The sequence below is a fragment of the Mycteria americana genome, chromosome 1, assembly GCF_035582795.1.
Source record: "Mycteria americana isolate JAX WOST 10 ecotype Jacksonville Zoo and Gardens chromosome 1, USCA_MyAme_1.0, whole genome shotgun sequence".
Classification (NCBI taxonomy): domain Eukaryota; kingdom Metazoa; phylum Chordata; class Aves; order Ciconiiformes; family Ciconiidae; genus Mycteria; species Mycteria americana.
Genome location: NC_134365.1, coordinates 138,269,055 through 138,281,796, shown reverse-complemented (window position 1 = coordinate 138,281,796; position 12,742 = coordinate 138,269,055). Strand labels below are relative to the sequence as shown.

The window sequence follows — 12,742 nt, the reverse complement described above, 5'->3', positions numbered from 1 at the left end:
TCCCTAGTAATTAAACCCCTTGCATTTCAGGATTGGAAATATGCCTTTTAAAAGTTACTGTTAGTCCAACAGACTAACAAATACTGTCTGATGTGATAGGCAGACAGCACTTAATCTTTGCAGTTTGGGGCCTAATTTCTGTTTTGTCTGTTTGGATTCTTTGTGAGAGTTGGTGATGTAAATGATTTGGGTGGTGACAGGAACAATGAAAACAAAAGATTATTTTCCAGTACTGACTGGTACTAACAATGTTTTCTAGCAAACAGCCTTGTCTTTTTCTTCAGTGCATTTTTATTCCTTAGAGGATTTCCAAAATTATCTTTTTATTTCTGGGCTATTACTTTCCATTTTAAAGTTACAGTGGAAATTATTTGTAATCAAATAATGGTAGATTTTCCATTCAGCAAGTCTTTTCCACACTTCCTTTTGCATATTTACCATTTCTGATTGCCTGGATTCCCTGACCCTCCCCATTTGCATCCTTTTCCTTTCTCCTTTAGGCAAAGCTTAATTTTCAGAAAAAGATTTTGCAAGAGAGGTTTCCCACTCCAATTTAAAAGATGAAATTTCATCATGACTTTCCTTAACCCAGTAGCAAAACATGTTTTGTTAATCATATTGGCCAATTGCAAATAAAATTTTAGACATATGGGGCATCCTCAAAAAAATATAGTGATATGACTGTTGTAGAAAACTCTTAAGGTATTGTTTTGAATACCTGCTTAGGTCTGCTTATGCTCTGAAACATCTATTTTCCCTGATTCTTGGCTTTCAGGCTGAGAAATCCTGGAAGGATAGAATAGGAAACATATGGATAGGATAAAAACCATACTTTTATAGAAAGCTATGTGGTATTGATGCTTGAGCTTTCTATTGAAAGTAGTTTTTGTTGTCACTGGGAGCGTTCAGTTTTGCAAAAAGCTTAGATTTAGCACATCTTGTGGAGGCAGATATTTTGTTTATTGCCACTTGATTTTGTTGAAAATAACTCCTTATTGGGTGGAAATAGTTTTTCCTTCATCCTTGCTACTGGCCTTCTTAAATTGACTGGCCTTCTTAAGAAGCTACTGAACTTCTTAATGTTTTCAGTCTTGCTGATTTCCTCATTTAAGAACTGAAGGCACGTACCTGCATGGCTATAGTACTTAGCTTAACATGTTAGGCATCAACAGCCTGTTAAAATGGGTTTCCTTTTTCTAGCCAAGGTCAGAGGAATAATTATGACCGTTTCAGATCAAAGACTTCTTGGCTGAAATAGCTTAAGGCAGTAGTTAAACTGAGTGGCGTTGTGTAATGGAACACATGACATACTTTGCTAAGTTGCTTTTTCCATTTTTTTGTACAATGAAGTGGTTTTTTTCTCTATTAAAAGGTATGTAGTTGCTAGCTCTACTTAGCTTTGTGTATGAGTTGTTCTGTAACATTTCTTTTCTAGGTAAGTTCTTCCTAAAGGGAGGAGTCATTCTTGCAGCCTGTGAATTCTGAAGTTCTCTGGATTATTTTAGTGTTGGACTTAGCCGTGCTGCCTGTTTTCCAGTCCTGTAGTCTTTCTTCTATATTCTTGTTGAATATTCTCAAATTTCTATAATTTTTCCTTAAGCATGAATGCCAGAAGAAAACAGAGCAGTGCAGCATTGGTCTCCTGGTAATGTAAATAGCACAAAAAAAGTGAAGAGAAGGGATTTTACAATCTGTGCATCAAAGAATTTCATTAATTCTTCCAGTGAAAGTGTTGCAGTGAAATTTGTGTTCATTTAGTTTTGCATGAATCTGGAGCTCTTTTCAGAGCTGTTGTCTTGTGTTATACAGGATCCTCTATGTTGGAAGATGGTAATTAAGTCAGAGTTTCACTGTAACTTTCTCAGCTTGAAGACAACTATTAATAGGGCAGAATGTGGTCATAGAAAGAACAGAACTCCTCACTTAGGCAAGAAAAAAGGAAGGCGAGTAATAGGAAGAAGCTGCTGTTCAAACAGAATGTTTTCTGTCTTTTCCCAGTCTTCTCCCTTGACCCCAAAAGTTCAATGAGAAAATGAAAGTAACTTTAAGTAGCTGTTTGTAAAATAAGGTTAAATAAAATGATGAACTTTGAAACCTTAAAACTTCTGTCTGAGACCTGGTCAATCTTCTTTCTCACTCAAATTTTCCTGGAGGCCTTTTAGCTGAGGGAATGAAGAGAGCTAATTTTGGCCTCTTCTTGCTGTTGTCACTGCTACTCCCTTATGTATAATTTAGAATTTGGTTTTAGTGCTCTCTGGTAAATACCAGATTTGCTAAGCAGGTTATGCTTTCTCTTGCTGTTCTGGATTTGAGTCTTGATTAGTTTCTACACAGCTTCCCAGTTCAACAGAAAAGTCATGCAGCATGCCAATTCTGCCTCTTCCCCTGGCTGTGGAACTATTCTGGGATACAGTAAGGTTTGAATGTCTTGGGCTGAGGGAGGAACCAGGTTTCCAAGCTTCTGGACAATTGTCTTTAACCATGAAATGTTTCACACAAGTCTGGCACTGCTGTTACGTATGTGGCTCTTACTAGCTCTTTCTGAACAGAAGTAGCTGTGAATGTTGTTCCTTGTGTTACTTTTGGGGCAAGCGGGGGTGTTCCAAATACCTTATGAAATTGTGTTTGTTATGGACTTAGAGATGTCCCTCTCCCTGAGTAGAGGGTGACTAAACTTAGTGTCTCAGCATCTTAGTGGCAGTTCTGCAGGTGTGAAGAAACAGGAGCTTAATTTTCTAGTGAGAAAAGCATCAGTGTATGTTTACAAGTATCCTAAGTGGCTAGGCTTGGAGATTGTCTGAGGTAAGATACTTCAGTTTATAGTTTCACCTGAATTTCTGTTTGGGTGCCCCTCAACTTCTGTTTCCTTTTGACCTCTAATTTGTGCAGGATGTGTTTAAATTATGTGTTGAAAATCCCAAAGGTCTATTTTTCTTTCAACTAATTCTGTTTTGATTCCAGAAACTTCTAATAATCTAGTAACTGCAGTCAAGTGTTCCATGAGTGATTTAAAATTAGAAACATTGAGATTATTTCACAGCATAGTTTGAAAACAAGTTTCCAGATGTCCATAGAATTATGGGAAATGCACAAATTTGAAGAGGAATTCCTCCTCTGAATTGACATACTTTCAATGACTGGCTTATTGGAAGGACTCCAGCAATTTCATATCACTCTGCTTTATACATGTGAGATAAAACACCTTTCTTTTGAGTTTACAATCTCATTCTAAATTTTATTTATTTTGTAGCAAGAATTGGATAACTTGGATAAGGTTAAAACAGTAATCAGTACTCCTGTTATTCTACCAGTCTTGTTAAGCTTACTTGATTGAAATACCGGCATTCTGCAAGGCAGAATTTGAGTAGTTCCTGTTTTAGTGTGTGGTGTAGTGTATATGTAAATTCAGATTACATGTGTCATTTTGTTGAGAACTTCGTTGCTGAAGAGAGGAAAAATATTTCAACTCTTTTCAACTGTCCCTATCTGAATCCAGCTAGCTTTTCATTTTGATGTTGAAAGTTTGGATAAAATGTTTTCTCCATTCCTCTTGCACTTTCATTTTCTTAAAATAGTCATGAAGTTAAATTTCTGTTTTTTAAATATTATCTAAGTTCAGAGTTTAAGAAAACTTATTAGTGGCCCAGAAATGTGTGTTCTGATGCATGTTCCACATAATGATATGTGAATATTTTTATATTATTGTTTGATACAAGATGGCACTATTCTGTCATTCTGACAGTTCTGCTCTCAGATAGATACTGAGAGCAAGGGGAGCCTCAAAGCAGTGTGAAATGTTATCCTCTTAGTTTTTACCTGGTGGTGTGTGGTTTTTCTCTTTAATTAGAGTACTCAAATCCCTTATACAGATAGGATATACATGGGACTGATCTCAGAAAAATACTTGAATGATTGATTGACTGCTGGAAGCTAGTGTGTGTTAGAGATTATTAAACCAAGTTGAAGTAAGGTAGCTCAGGCACTGGAGACATGTAATATTCATGTTAAAGTAAATCTTTGCTCTTGCAAAGCCCTAATTTGCTGTGGCTATGAGGAGCTATAAATGGCTTGAATAGCCAATATGCCGTATTGAATAGTCCATAGCATAGAATAGCTGACATACCATGGCTAAGAGAAGCCAGTGCTTCTCTTACTTTAGCTGACTGTGGATGTGCCATCTTAGTTACTGTACGTGACAGTATCTCTGAAGGGGATTTGGTTTGGAATGCATGTTACACAAAGAAGAGGCTGTGGAATCTTTCTACCCTTTTGAGTTTTCAAAACTTGACTGAGAAAGATACTTAGCGACCTGTTTGAACTTGGAAGCTAGCCTTGCCGTGAGCAGCAGTTAGGACTGAGGTGACCTGGAGAAACCTTCTCCAATGTTAATTTTTTGTGATTCTAACTTGAAACTAGGTATTGTTAGTGTTTCTCAGGCAAAACTGTCCAAATCATAAATCACTGGGGGAATAATTAAATTTCAAATGAGCAGTTGAGACTTTACAAAATTTAATACCAAAAATCTTTGCAACTTGTTCCCTCTGTGGTTGACCTATAGTCATAGAGAAGTTAAACAGCATTTCAGTCTTGTGCTGAGTGTTCACTTTACTGGACTTAGTCAGAATATAGTGAATGAGCTGTCTGGTGCAAGTGTGGGAATGATGAGAAAAGGAACTGAAAGAGTGAGGGAGTTTTTAGTGGACTGGAGGCTTTTGGGCAGAGGAGCAAGTAGGGGACTAAGATTAAGGAAAGCGGGATTTGTCTGTAGGCTTGCCTAAGGAACAAGGTAAGGTAGTGGGATGGGATCAAGGGAAGGAGAAATTTGAAGCCTAATGAAGAAGGAACAGAGTAGATAATGTATATGAGAAGCAGTTGGATGTGAAGAGATGCATTGGGGGAGTGCAATTAAAATAACTCTTAGTGGATGGGCACATTTAAAATGGGTATATTCTTATAGTTATATTGACTAATTTGTGACAGGAAACAGAGTATAAATTGAAAGACAAGTAAAATAGGTCATACCTTTGCATGTAGGCCAGTAAAACTAAAAATATTATTAGCAGAATTTAATGGTGTCTTTTTCTTAATGTCTTCCCCAGAGTTAAGATGTCTGATTGAAATACACATCCCTAAACCATCCAGTGACAGTTCTAAATAGTTACTTTAATTATCATGGCCCTGAAAGTAGTTCTTTTGAGTTTATTGCTGCTGACAGAGGAAGTCTTTTCAGTATGTGAAAATTAACATCTATTTTATTAACAACCACTCTTAAATTTTTTTATGCTAATCACAAATAAGTTTAAGTGAATAGTTTAAGAACTTATGGTTTTTTAGTAGTTAGCAAAAAGATGTGTATCAGTGTCTGTTGCTTTCAGAAGCCTGTTTCTATCATGGGCTCTTACTTGATTTGCATTCCAATTGTGCAGATTTCTCAGACAAAGAGGAGCATTGATCTAAAAACTTGAGCCTTTGTTTAAGCACAATAAAATGTGCTACAATAAAAATAGGTCCACTTAGGCATTTGTATTTTACAAACCTTCCTGTTTAAAAAAAAAAAATTATAAAGTAAGCAGCAACAGCAACTTGTGTTTCATCTGAAGTACTTCCTAAAGCATGGTAACCTGTTATCCTGTTGCTAACCTGATATAAGAAGAGTTTGGGGCTTGGGGGTTTTGTGCTGCTCTAAAGTTGCATGTAGTTTGTGTTCAGTAAAGTAACAATTTATAACAAGTGTAGAATGTGCAATCTTTTTAAAGAAAACAATTTTGTTTAATGCAATGATGTATAGTGTGTGGTCAAAAATAGTCATTTTAACATCTGTTCTGACATTTCATGGTCTGACATGCTGATGCCTATAAGTCTGAACTCGAGCTTGAACTAGTGATGATTAATATATACATTCATCAGTACACAGATTCTTAGACTATATACTAATTTATGTTAATTATAGAAACCTGGTTTTAGAAAAATTACACCTGCCCTACTTACACACACCTTCTTGTTTTCTGATGTTTTTTCTTTGAAAAGGAATCATAGAAAATATTTTTCCAGTGAGAGTAATCTTGTAGTGTTCCTAAATATCATCACAGTAGATAGAAGTTTTTAATCAATTTCTCATGCTATGCTTTGTCTGCTTAACTTTTGAGACTGTGAAAGAAATCCTATGTACCTAGTAGATGCTTATACTAAAACTTGACAAATCTCCCTTCCATGTTTTCATAGCAAATGCTATATTCTTACAATAATTGATTTATTTGCTAGATAAATCAGATAAATACGATTCTAGAGATGTGGAAAGACTTCAGCAAGATGATAAATGGGTTGAAAATTATCTGATTTGGCGTCACGATGTTGTGGATGATACACTAAAGATGATTGATGAAAGCTTTCAGTGGAGGAAAGAATATACAGTTAATGGTAAGCTATGTTATATAATTATTTTGATGGTGTATGTTGCTTTCCTATCAAACTACAACTGAATTCTATATGTAGTTTCATTAAACACCTTTTAAAGCTCTTGTAAGTACCACAGAGGTGAGCAAGAACTTTTCTACTCAGTTAAAAAAAGAAAAAAATTAGAACTATTGCTTTTTATGTTGACCACTACTGTCTCACTGTTTTGTTGTGGTTCCATATGTCTATTGAAAGGTTGTTTAAGAGGAAGGCAGGAAGCTATCTCTTCTTTTGTCTTTGTGCATTTGCTAGAATGGAGTCCTTAAAAAAAAAAAAAAAACCAACAACAAAAGAACCCACAAAAAACAGGGCTCATCATAGTAGCACTGGTCTGACACCCTAGGTAGAATAGATCTGGTTTTTGTTGTGTGAGAATGTTTTGAAGATGAGCTTTATCTACAGGACTTCACAATCTGAATTAAAGGATAGAGCAAGAGGGGCTGCAGATATGAGCAAAAATAAACATTTGCAGCTTTGTTTTCTTACATGAATTTTTTAATTCTTATTTCTTCCTAAATAGATCCTATTCTACAGCATGAGAGGAAGAAGATAGTAAAATTTCAAATGAGCTCAATATTTGCATTAGTTTAGTAAAGGCCTTGGAAAATGGTTTATAAAGATATTTTTGTATTTTGTTGCTAGACTTCTGTATTTTTAGTGATTTCTGTTAAGTTACAATGTGATTATTAATGTGATTACTGAAATAATCTTTCGTTTGGCTTTGCAGACTTGACAGAATCTGTTCTTCCAAAATGGTTATTTGAAAATGGTTCTCTCTTTCTGCATGGATATGATAAAGAAGGCTATAAATTATGTAAGTTACACAGAATATAATCTTTTCAGTCATTAATCATTATTTTTTGTTTCCAGCATTTTAGCATCTATTTTGAAAAATAAATGTTATAAAAATAGAAGTAGATACATATTGGCAACTGGTTTTACTAAAAATGATGAAAAGTTGGTAACCTTGAGTCTCTTTGGATCACAGAAGTGGAATGAGGAAACCTTATCAGCAGTTTTCAAAAATCATAAACGTTTTTCCTAATTATAGTGCAGTTTTAAACTTTCCTGTTGAAGTGCATTGTTTCTGTATCTCCTGTGGTGAGTATATGAGTAGTATAAATGTTCATTATTACAGTGCATTGTCATTGCTTTTCTAGCAGCCCACATTCTTGCATACTTGCAGTGGTTCACAGGAGGTCTGCAACGGCTTTCTTGTTTTCCTCATTTTTTCTGATGTCATTGGAATGTTCAGTAGCAGTGTGGACAGCTGAGAATTGTTGGGAGAATGAACTGTCAAGTTGTGTGATTAACTTCTAGCAATTAAAGAGTAAGATTTGTAGGGAAACAGTAAATATTGCCTGAAATGCTCCTGAGTTTGTTTTAATATTGTGTCATAGATGGTCAATATTATTTTCTATAAATGAATCTGTTGTAACATCTCACATATTTAATTAAGCTTAAATCGTCTGAGGCAAAAGAGGATTTTTAAACAAACCAGTCATGAGGCTTTCCAAGCAGTGATCTTGAACCTTGAAAAAAACAAAAAAATTAAATCTGAAATTCTGCTTTTCCTTGATTTATGAGGGCTAGCTTGTACTTCCAGAAATACACTAACAATCCAATCTCTTACAGAAATGACTGTTTTAAACACCAATATACTAGTTTTCAAAAAAAAGTGATGAGAAAAACACAGCTTTTATTCTATGGCTGTGTTGTGTCCAACTGTCCTTCTTATCATTGTAAGATACTGTTGTGGTTTAACCCCAGCTGGCAATTGAGCACCACGCAGCCACTTGCTCACTCCCCCCTGGTGGGATAGAGGAGAGAATCGGAAGGGTAAAAGTGAGAACTCGTGGGTTGAGATAAAGACAGTTTCATAGGGAAAGCAAAAGCCAGGCACACAAGCAAAGCAAAACAAGGAATTCATTCACTCCTTCCCCTTGACAGGCAGCTGTTCAGCCATCTCCAGGAAACAGGGCTCCATCACATGTAACAGTTACTTGGGAAGACAAACGCCATCACTCCAAACATCCCCCCTTTCCTTCTTCCCCCAGCTTTATATGCTGAGCATGATGCCATATGGTATGGGATATCCCTTTGGTCAGCTGGGGTCAGCTGTCCCAGCTGTGTCCCCTCCCAACTCCTTGTGCCCCCCCCCAGCCTGCTCACTGGTGGGGTGGGGTGAGAAGCAGAAGAGGCCTTGACTCTGTGTCAGCACTGCACAGCAATAACAAAAACATCCCTGTGTTATCAACACTGTTTCCAGCACAAATCCAAAACATAGCCCTGTACTAGCTACTGCAAAGAAAGTTAACTCTATCCCAGCCAAAACCAGCACATTCTCCACCCCTTATTCCATACCATTTATGTCATGCTTAGGTCCCACGCTATCCAATACATTCTCATATACCTCCCCTTCCCATCCCTTGATATAATTCAGTTATTTGCTTTAGTCTATGGACTGCCCCTGTGGAATTTCTGTAAAATGTCCATAAATGTCCACAAAATGTCCATTGAGTTCATTTAGTCCATGACTTTGGACTCCATCTGTTATGGTGGTCACTCAGGACAGGAGAAGTGGTGTGTTGAGTGGAGTTATTGGGCACCAAAGCCAGCTCAGGTCACTGCTGCACTTCTGCTTCTTGTAAGGCTTGTCCTCCACTGGTCCAGGTGGTTCCTACTATAGTAATTCCTATAACCTCCAACTCAAATCATGGGTTACAACAATTTAAAGGTATATCTCTTACAGTCTCCACCCCGGTCCCTTTGGGCTGGGTTACAGGGTTTCACATTGCAATGAACTCCTCCCCTTGCTCTGGCTCCAGCTTGGACTTATCCTGCTCCAAGTGGAGCCTTATCTGTCAGCCACAGTCTCTCCAGGGGTATACCTGCTGTGGCATAGACTTATCCACAGCCTCTTTGAGGTGCACCTGTTCCAGCATGGCCTTCTCCATGGGCCACAATGCCTTCAGAGATGTACCTGCTCTGGTGTGGCCTTACTGACAGCCACAGTCCCTTCAGAAATAAACCTGCTCCGACGTGGCCTTACCCATGGCTGTAATCCCTCCAGGGGTGTACCTGCTCTGTCATGGGCTTATCCATGGCCATATGCTTTGAGGTACTCTGGCATGACCTCATGCACAGCCACTGATGCTTCAAGGTGTATCTGCTGCAGTATGGGCTTCTCCATGGCCACAGATGCTTTGAGGTGTACCTTCTCCAGTGTGGACTTATCTTTGGGCCACAATAGCTTCAGAGGTAGAGGTGTACCTGCTGTGGCACAGACATAACCATGGCCACAGACACTTTGATATGTACCTGCTCTGGCATGGGCTTATCCACAGATGCTTTGGGCTGTCCTGTTCCTGTGTGGACTCATCCACAGGTCACAGTCCCTTTGATTCGAGTTCACACTGGAGTTCCAGCCTGTCCAGTATGGCAGCACAGAAACAGCAGTGATGCCCTGGCCACCTGCCAGCCCTGGTGCATGGCCGTTGCTGTTATCAAAATGTTCCCAGGCACAGCAGAGTCAGATGATCAGCAGCACGGCAAGCAGCAAAAGCAAAAAGCAGCCACTAACGAGCCCTAGACTCTAATATACGGTAAGGCAAGCAAGCACAGAAGCCTGCCGATTAATAGCTAAACAGCAATAACGGTTATAAATTCCATCTAGCACATTCCAATCAAATCTGTTGTTATGTCAAACCCTTCGAGCCCCATGTTGGGCACCAAAAAGGACTGTCATTGTTTAACCCCAGTCAGCAAATGAGCACCACAGCTGCTCGCTTACTCCCCCCTGGTGGCATAGGGGAGAGAATTGGAAGAATAAAAGTGAGAAAATTTGTGGGTTGAGATAAAAACCGTTTCATAGGTAAAGCAGAAATTGTGCATGCAAGCAAAGTAAAACAAGGAATTCATTCACTCCTTCCCATGAGCAGGCAGGTGTTCAGCCACCCCCAGGAAAGCAGGGCTCCATCATGCAAAACAGTTACTTGGGAAGATGAAACACAAGTAATTTCAAAAGCACTTCCTTCTTCCCCCAGCTGTATATGCTGAGCGTGACATCATATGGTATGGAATATCCCTTTGGTCAGTTGGGGTCAGCTGTCCCAGCTGTGCCCCCTCCCAGCTTCTTGTGCACCTGCAGCCTACTCGCTGGTGGGGTGGTGTGAGGAGCAGAAGAGGCCTTGGCTCTGTGTAAGCACTGCTCAGCAATAACAAAAACATCCCTGTGTTATCAATACTGGTTTCAGCACAAATCCAAAACATAGGCCCGTACTAGTTACTGCGAAGAAAGCGAGCTCTATCCCAGCCAAAACCAGCACAAACATCAGTGCTGTATGAAAAATTGCTGCTTTGTTATGCTTCATGATTTTCTTTTAGCCTCCAAGGTAAGTATTCAAGGATAGGTGGTGGTGATACCTTTTTATAGTATTTAGAAAGCTGAGCATGAGTATACTGGGTAGTTCAGTTTGGTGAGATGGGGGGGCGGGGAGGGAGCAAGAAGTAGAAAAAACATGACTTTCTTGCATCAGTGCTTGGACTGAGAAAACTCTGTGATTGTTTCATGACAAGAATGTGTAAGTTGGGTAAATAATGATTTCTGATTTTATTGTCACTGAAATATAACTAATGTCTCAATTTTCCATACCTGAAGTGTTTCTTCTGTGAATGTTAATTGGGTCAGAATAACTGACTTGGTATGCAAATTCAGATTGTATCGTAGTTAAGAGTTCCTGGTTAGTAAACATTTGAGAAACATGTTTCTTGGGCCACATGCTCCATTGTCATTCTGTTATGTAAAATAGACATTTTAAAGTATAAAGAAGTTCTTCAAGAATTATTGGTTACGTTCACAAGAGTCCTGTGTTTGAATAGGGGTATCTTTTTAAAATTCTGAACTTACAGCATCTAGTTAATATGCTATATTTAAAAAAAAAGTTTGTTTCTTTATACAAGCCGTAAAATATTTTTTATTTGCCATTGGAAGTAAAAGACTTGAAGAAATCTGTTTTTGAGTAAGACTTTCCAATTTTAAGGGAGAAAAGTATTGGAGTATATCTACAATTATTTTCAGGGCTTGTCTAATTTTGGTATTGTAGAGGTACCAAAAATGAAGGCTGCTCTTCACATTGCTGCCCCCAATATTTCTTTTATCACTTCATTGTATAATCAGTACTTTGGTTTCAGACATTTTTGTAAAGTCTGTTACTTTGAAATACGCTACTTTTCATGGAAAAACGTGTCTCTGTGTGACTCATTTCTTACTCCAGAAGGATATGTATTGGGCTTTCATTTATATGTCGCTCATCTTCTGAATTTTTTCATTTTATTTTAGAAAGGAAGAAGAAAGAAAGAAAGAATTTTTTAAATTTTCCTTTATTTTAGAAAGGAGGAAGAAAGAAATAAAAATTTTTTATTTTGTTGCTTTTTATATAATTCATAGTGTGTGTATAATTAGTTTTTCAAAACACATCGCCTACAATGCTGTAGAAAACCTAAGTAGAAAAAGAAACATAAATTTCACAACCACAACAATACTTAGAATGTATGCGGAATATAATACCGTATCTAAGGGCTGCGTGATTTAATTTGAAATTATGAAATTATAATCTAGATAACAAGTAGTCTTTAAATACATGAAATGTATTTTTTCACTCAGCTGTTTCTTCTGTGCTGTAATTCTTAGTATTTTCAATTTTTTAAAAGTTCCGGTATAAAAATGTGAGCAAGGAAATGGGGGTGTATGGAAAGGTATGGAGTTGTTTTTCTGGCTGTTCAGTGGCCACAAAATCAGTAGAAATGTAGAATGCAAACTCAGAGGTGTTAATAAATTTCAGTGCATCCTGTATAGGTATTTGCATAATGTATTCTGTTAATTTGGATCTGTTGTTTCAATTTTTGTGTGTGTTTTTCTTTCTTCTGACAAGTTTGGTTCAGAGTGAAACATCATACAAGAGATCCTAAACAGCAACTTGAGAAAAAGAAACTGGTAGCTTTTTGGTTAGAACATTATGCCAAGAGAGATCATGGAAAGCCCTTAACAGTGGTATTTGACATGGCTGAAACTGGAATTAGTCACATAGTAAGTATTTTTATTGTGTTTTTCTGATTGCTTTCTGAATTATTTAACCTATGTCCCCAGCAAAAGGGGAGTCCCTGCGCAGTCCTTGACACCTAAATAACTTAACAATTGCTCCCATCAGTGGTATGTAGGGCTTCTTCCCGTGACATGAGCAGTTTCCAGAATCTTTTGTTACATATTAAACTTTAAGTCTTGTGCAGC

At 37.7% G+C, this 12,742-nt stretch overlaps 1 protein-coding gene across 1 annotated transcript in view; it reads left to right on the top strand.

Annotated features, from left to right (window-relative positions):
- MOSPD2 (motile sperm domain containing 2) overlaps window positions 1–12,742 on the top strand; it is a 42,275-nt gene that overhangs the window by 3,195 nt on the left and 26,338 nt on the right. The window contains exons 3-5 of the mRNA XM_075522071.1: window positions 6,262–6,417; window positions 7,181–7,267; window positions 12,387–12,541. Coding sequence (XP_075378186.1) covers window positions 6,262–6,417; window positions 7,181–7,267; window positions 12,387–12,541 — 398 coding nt within the window. The remainder of the gene's footprint in view (window positions 1–6,261; window positions 6,418–7,180; window positions 7,268–12,386; window positions 12,542–12,742) is intronic.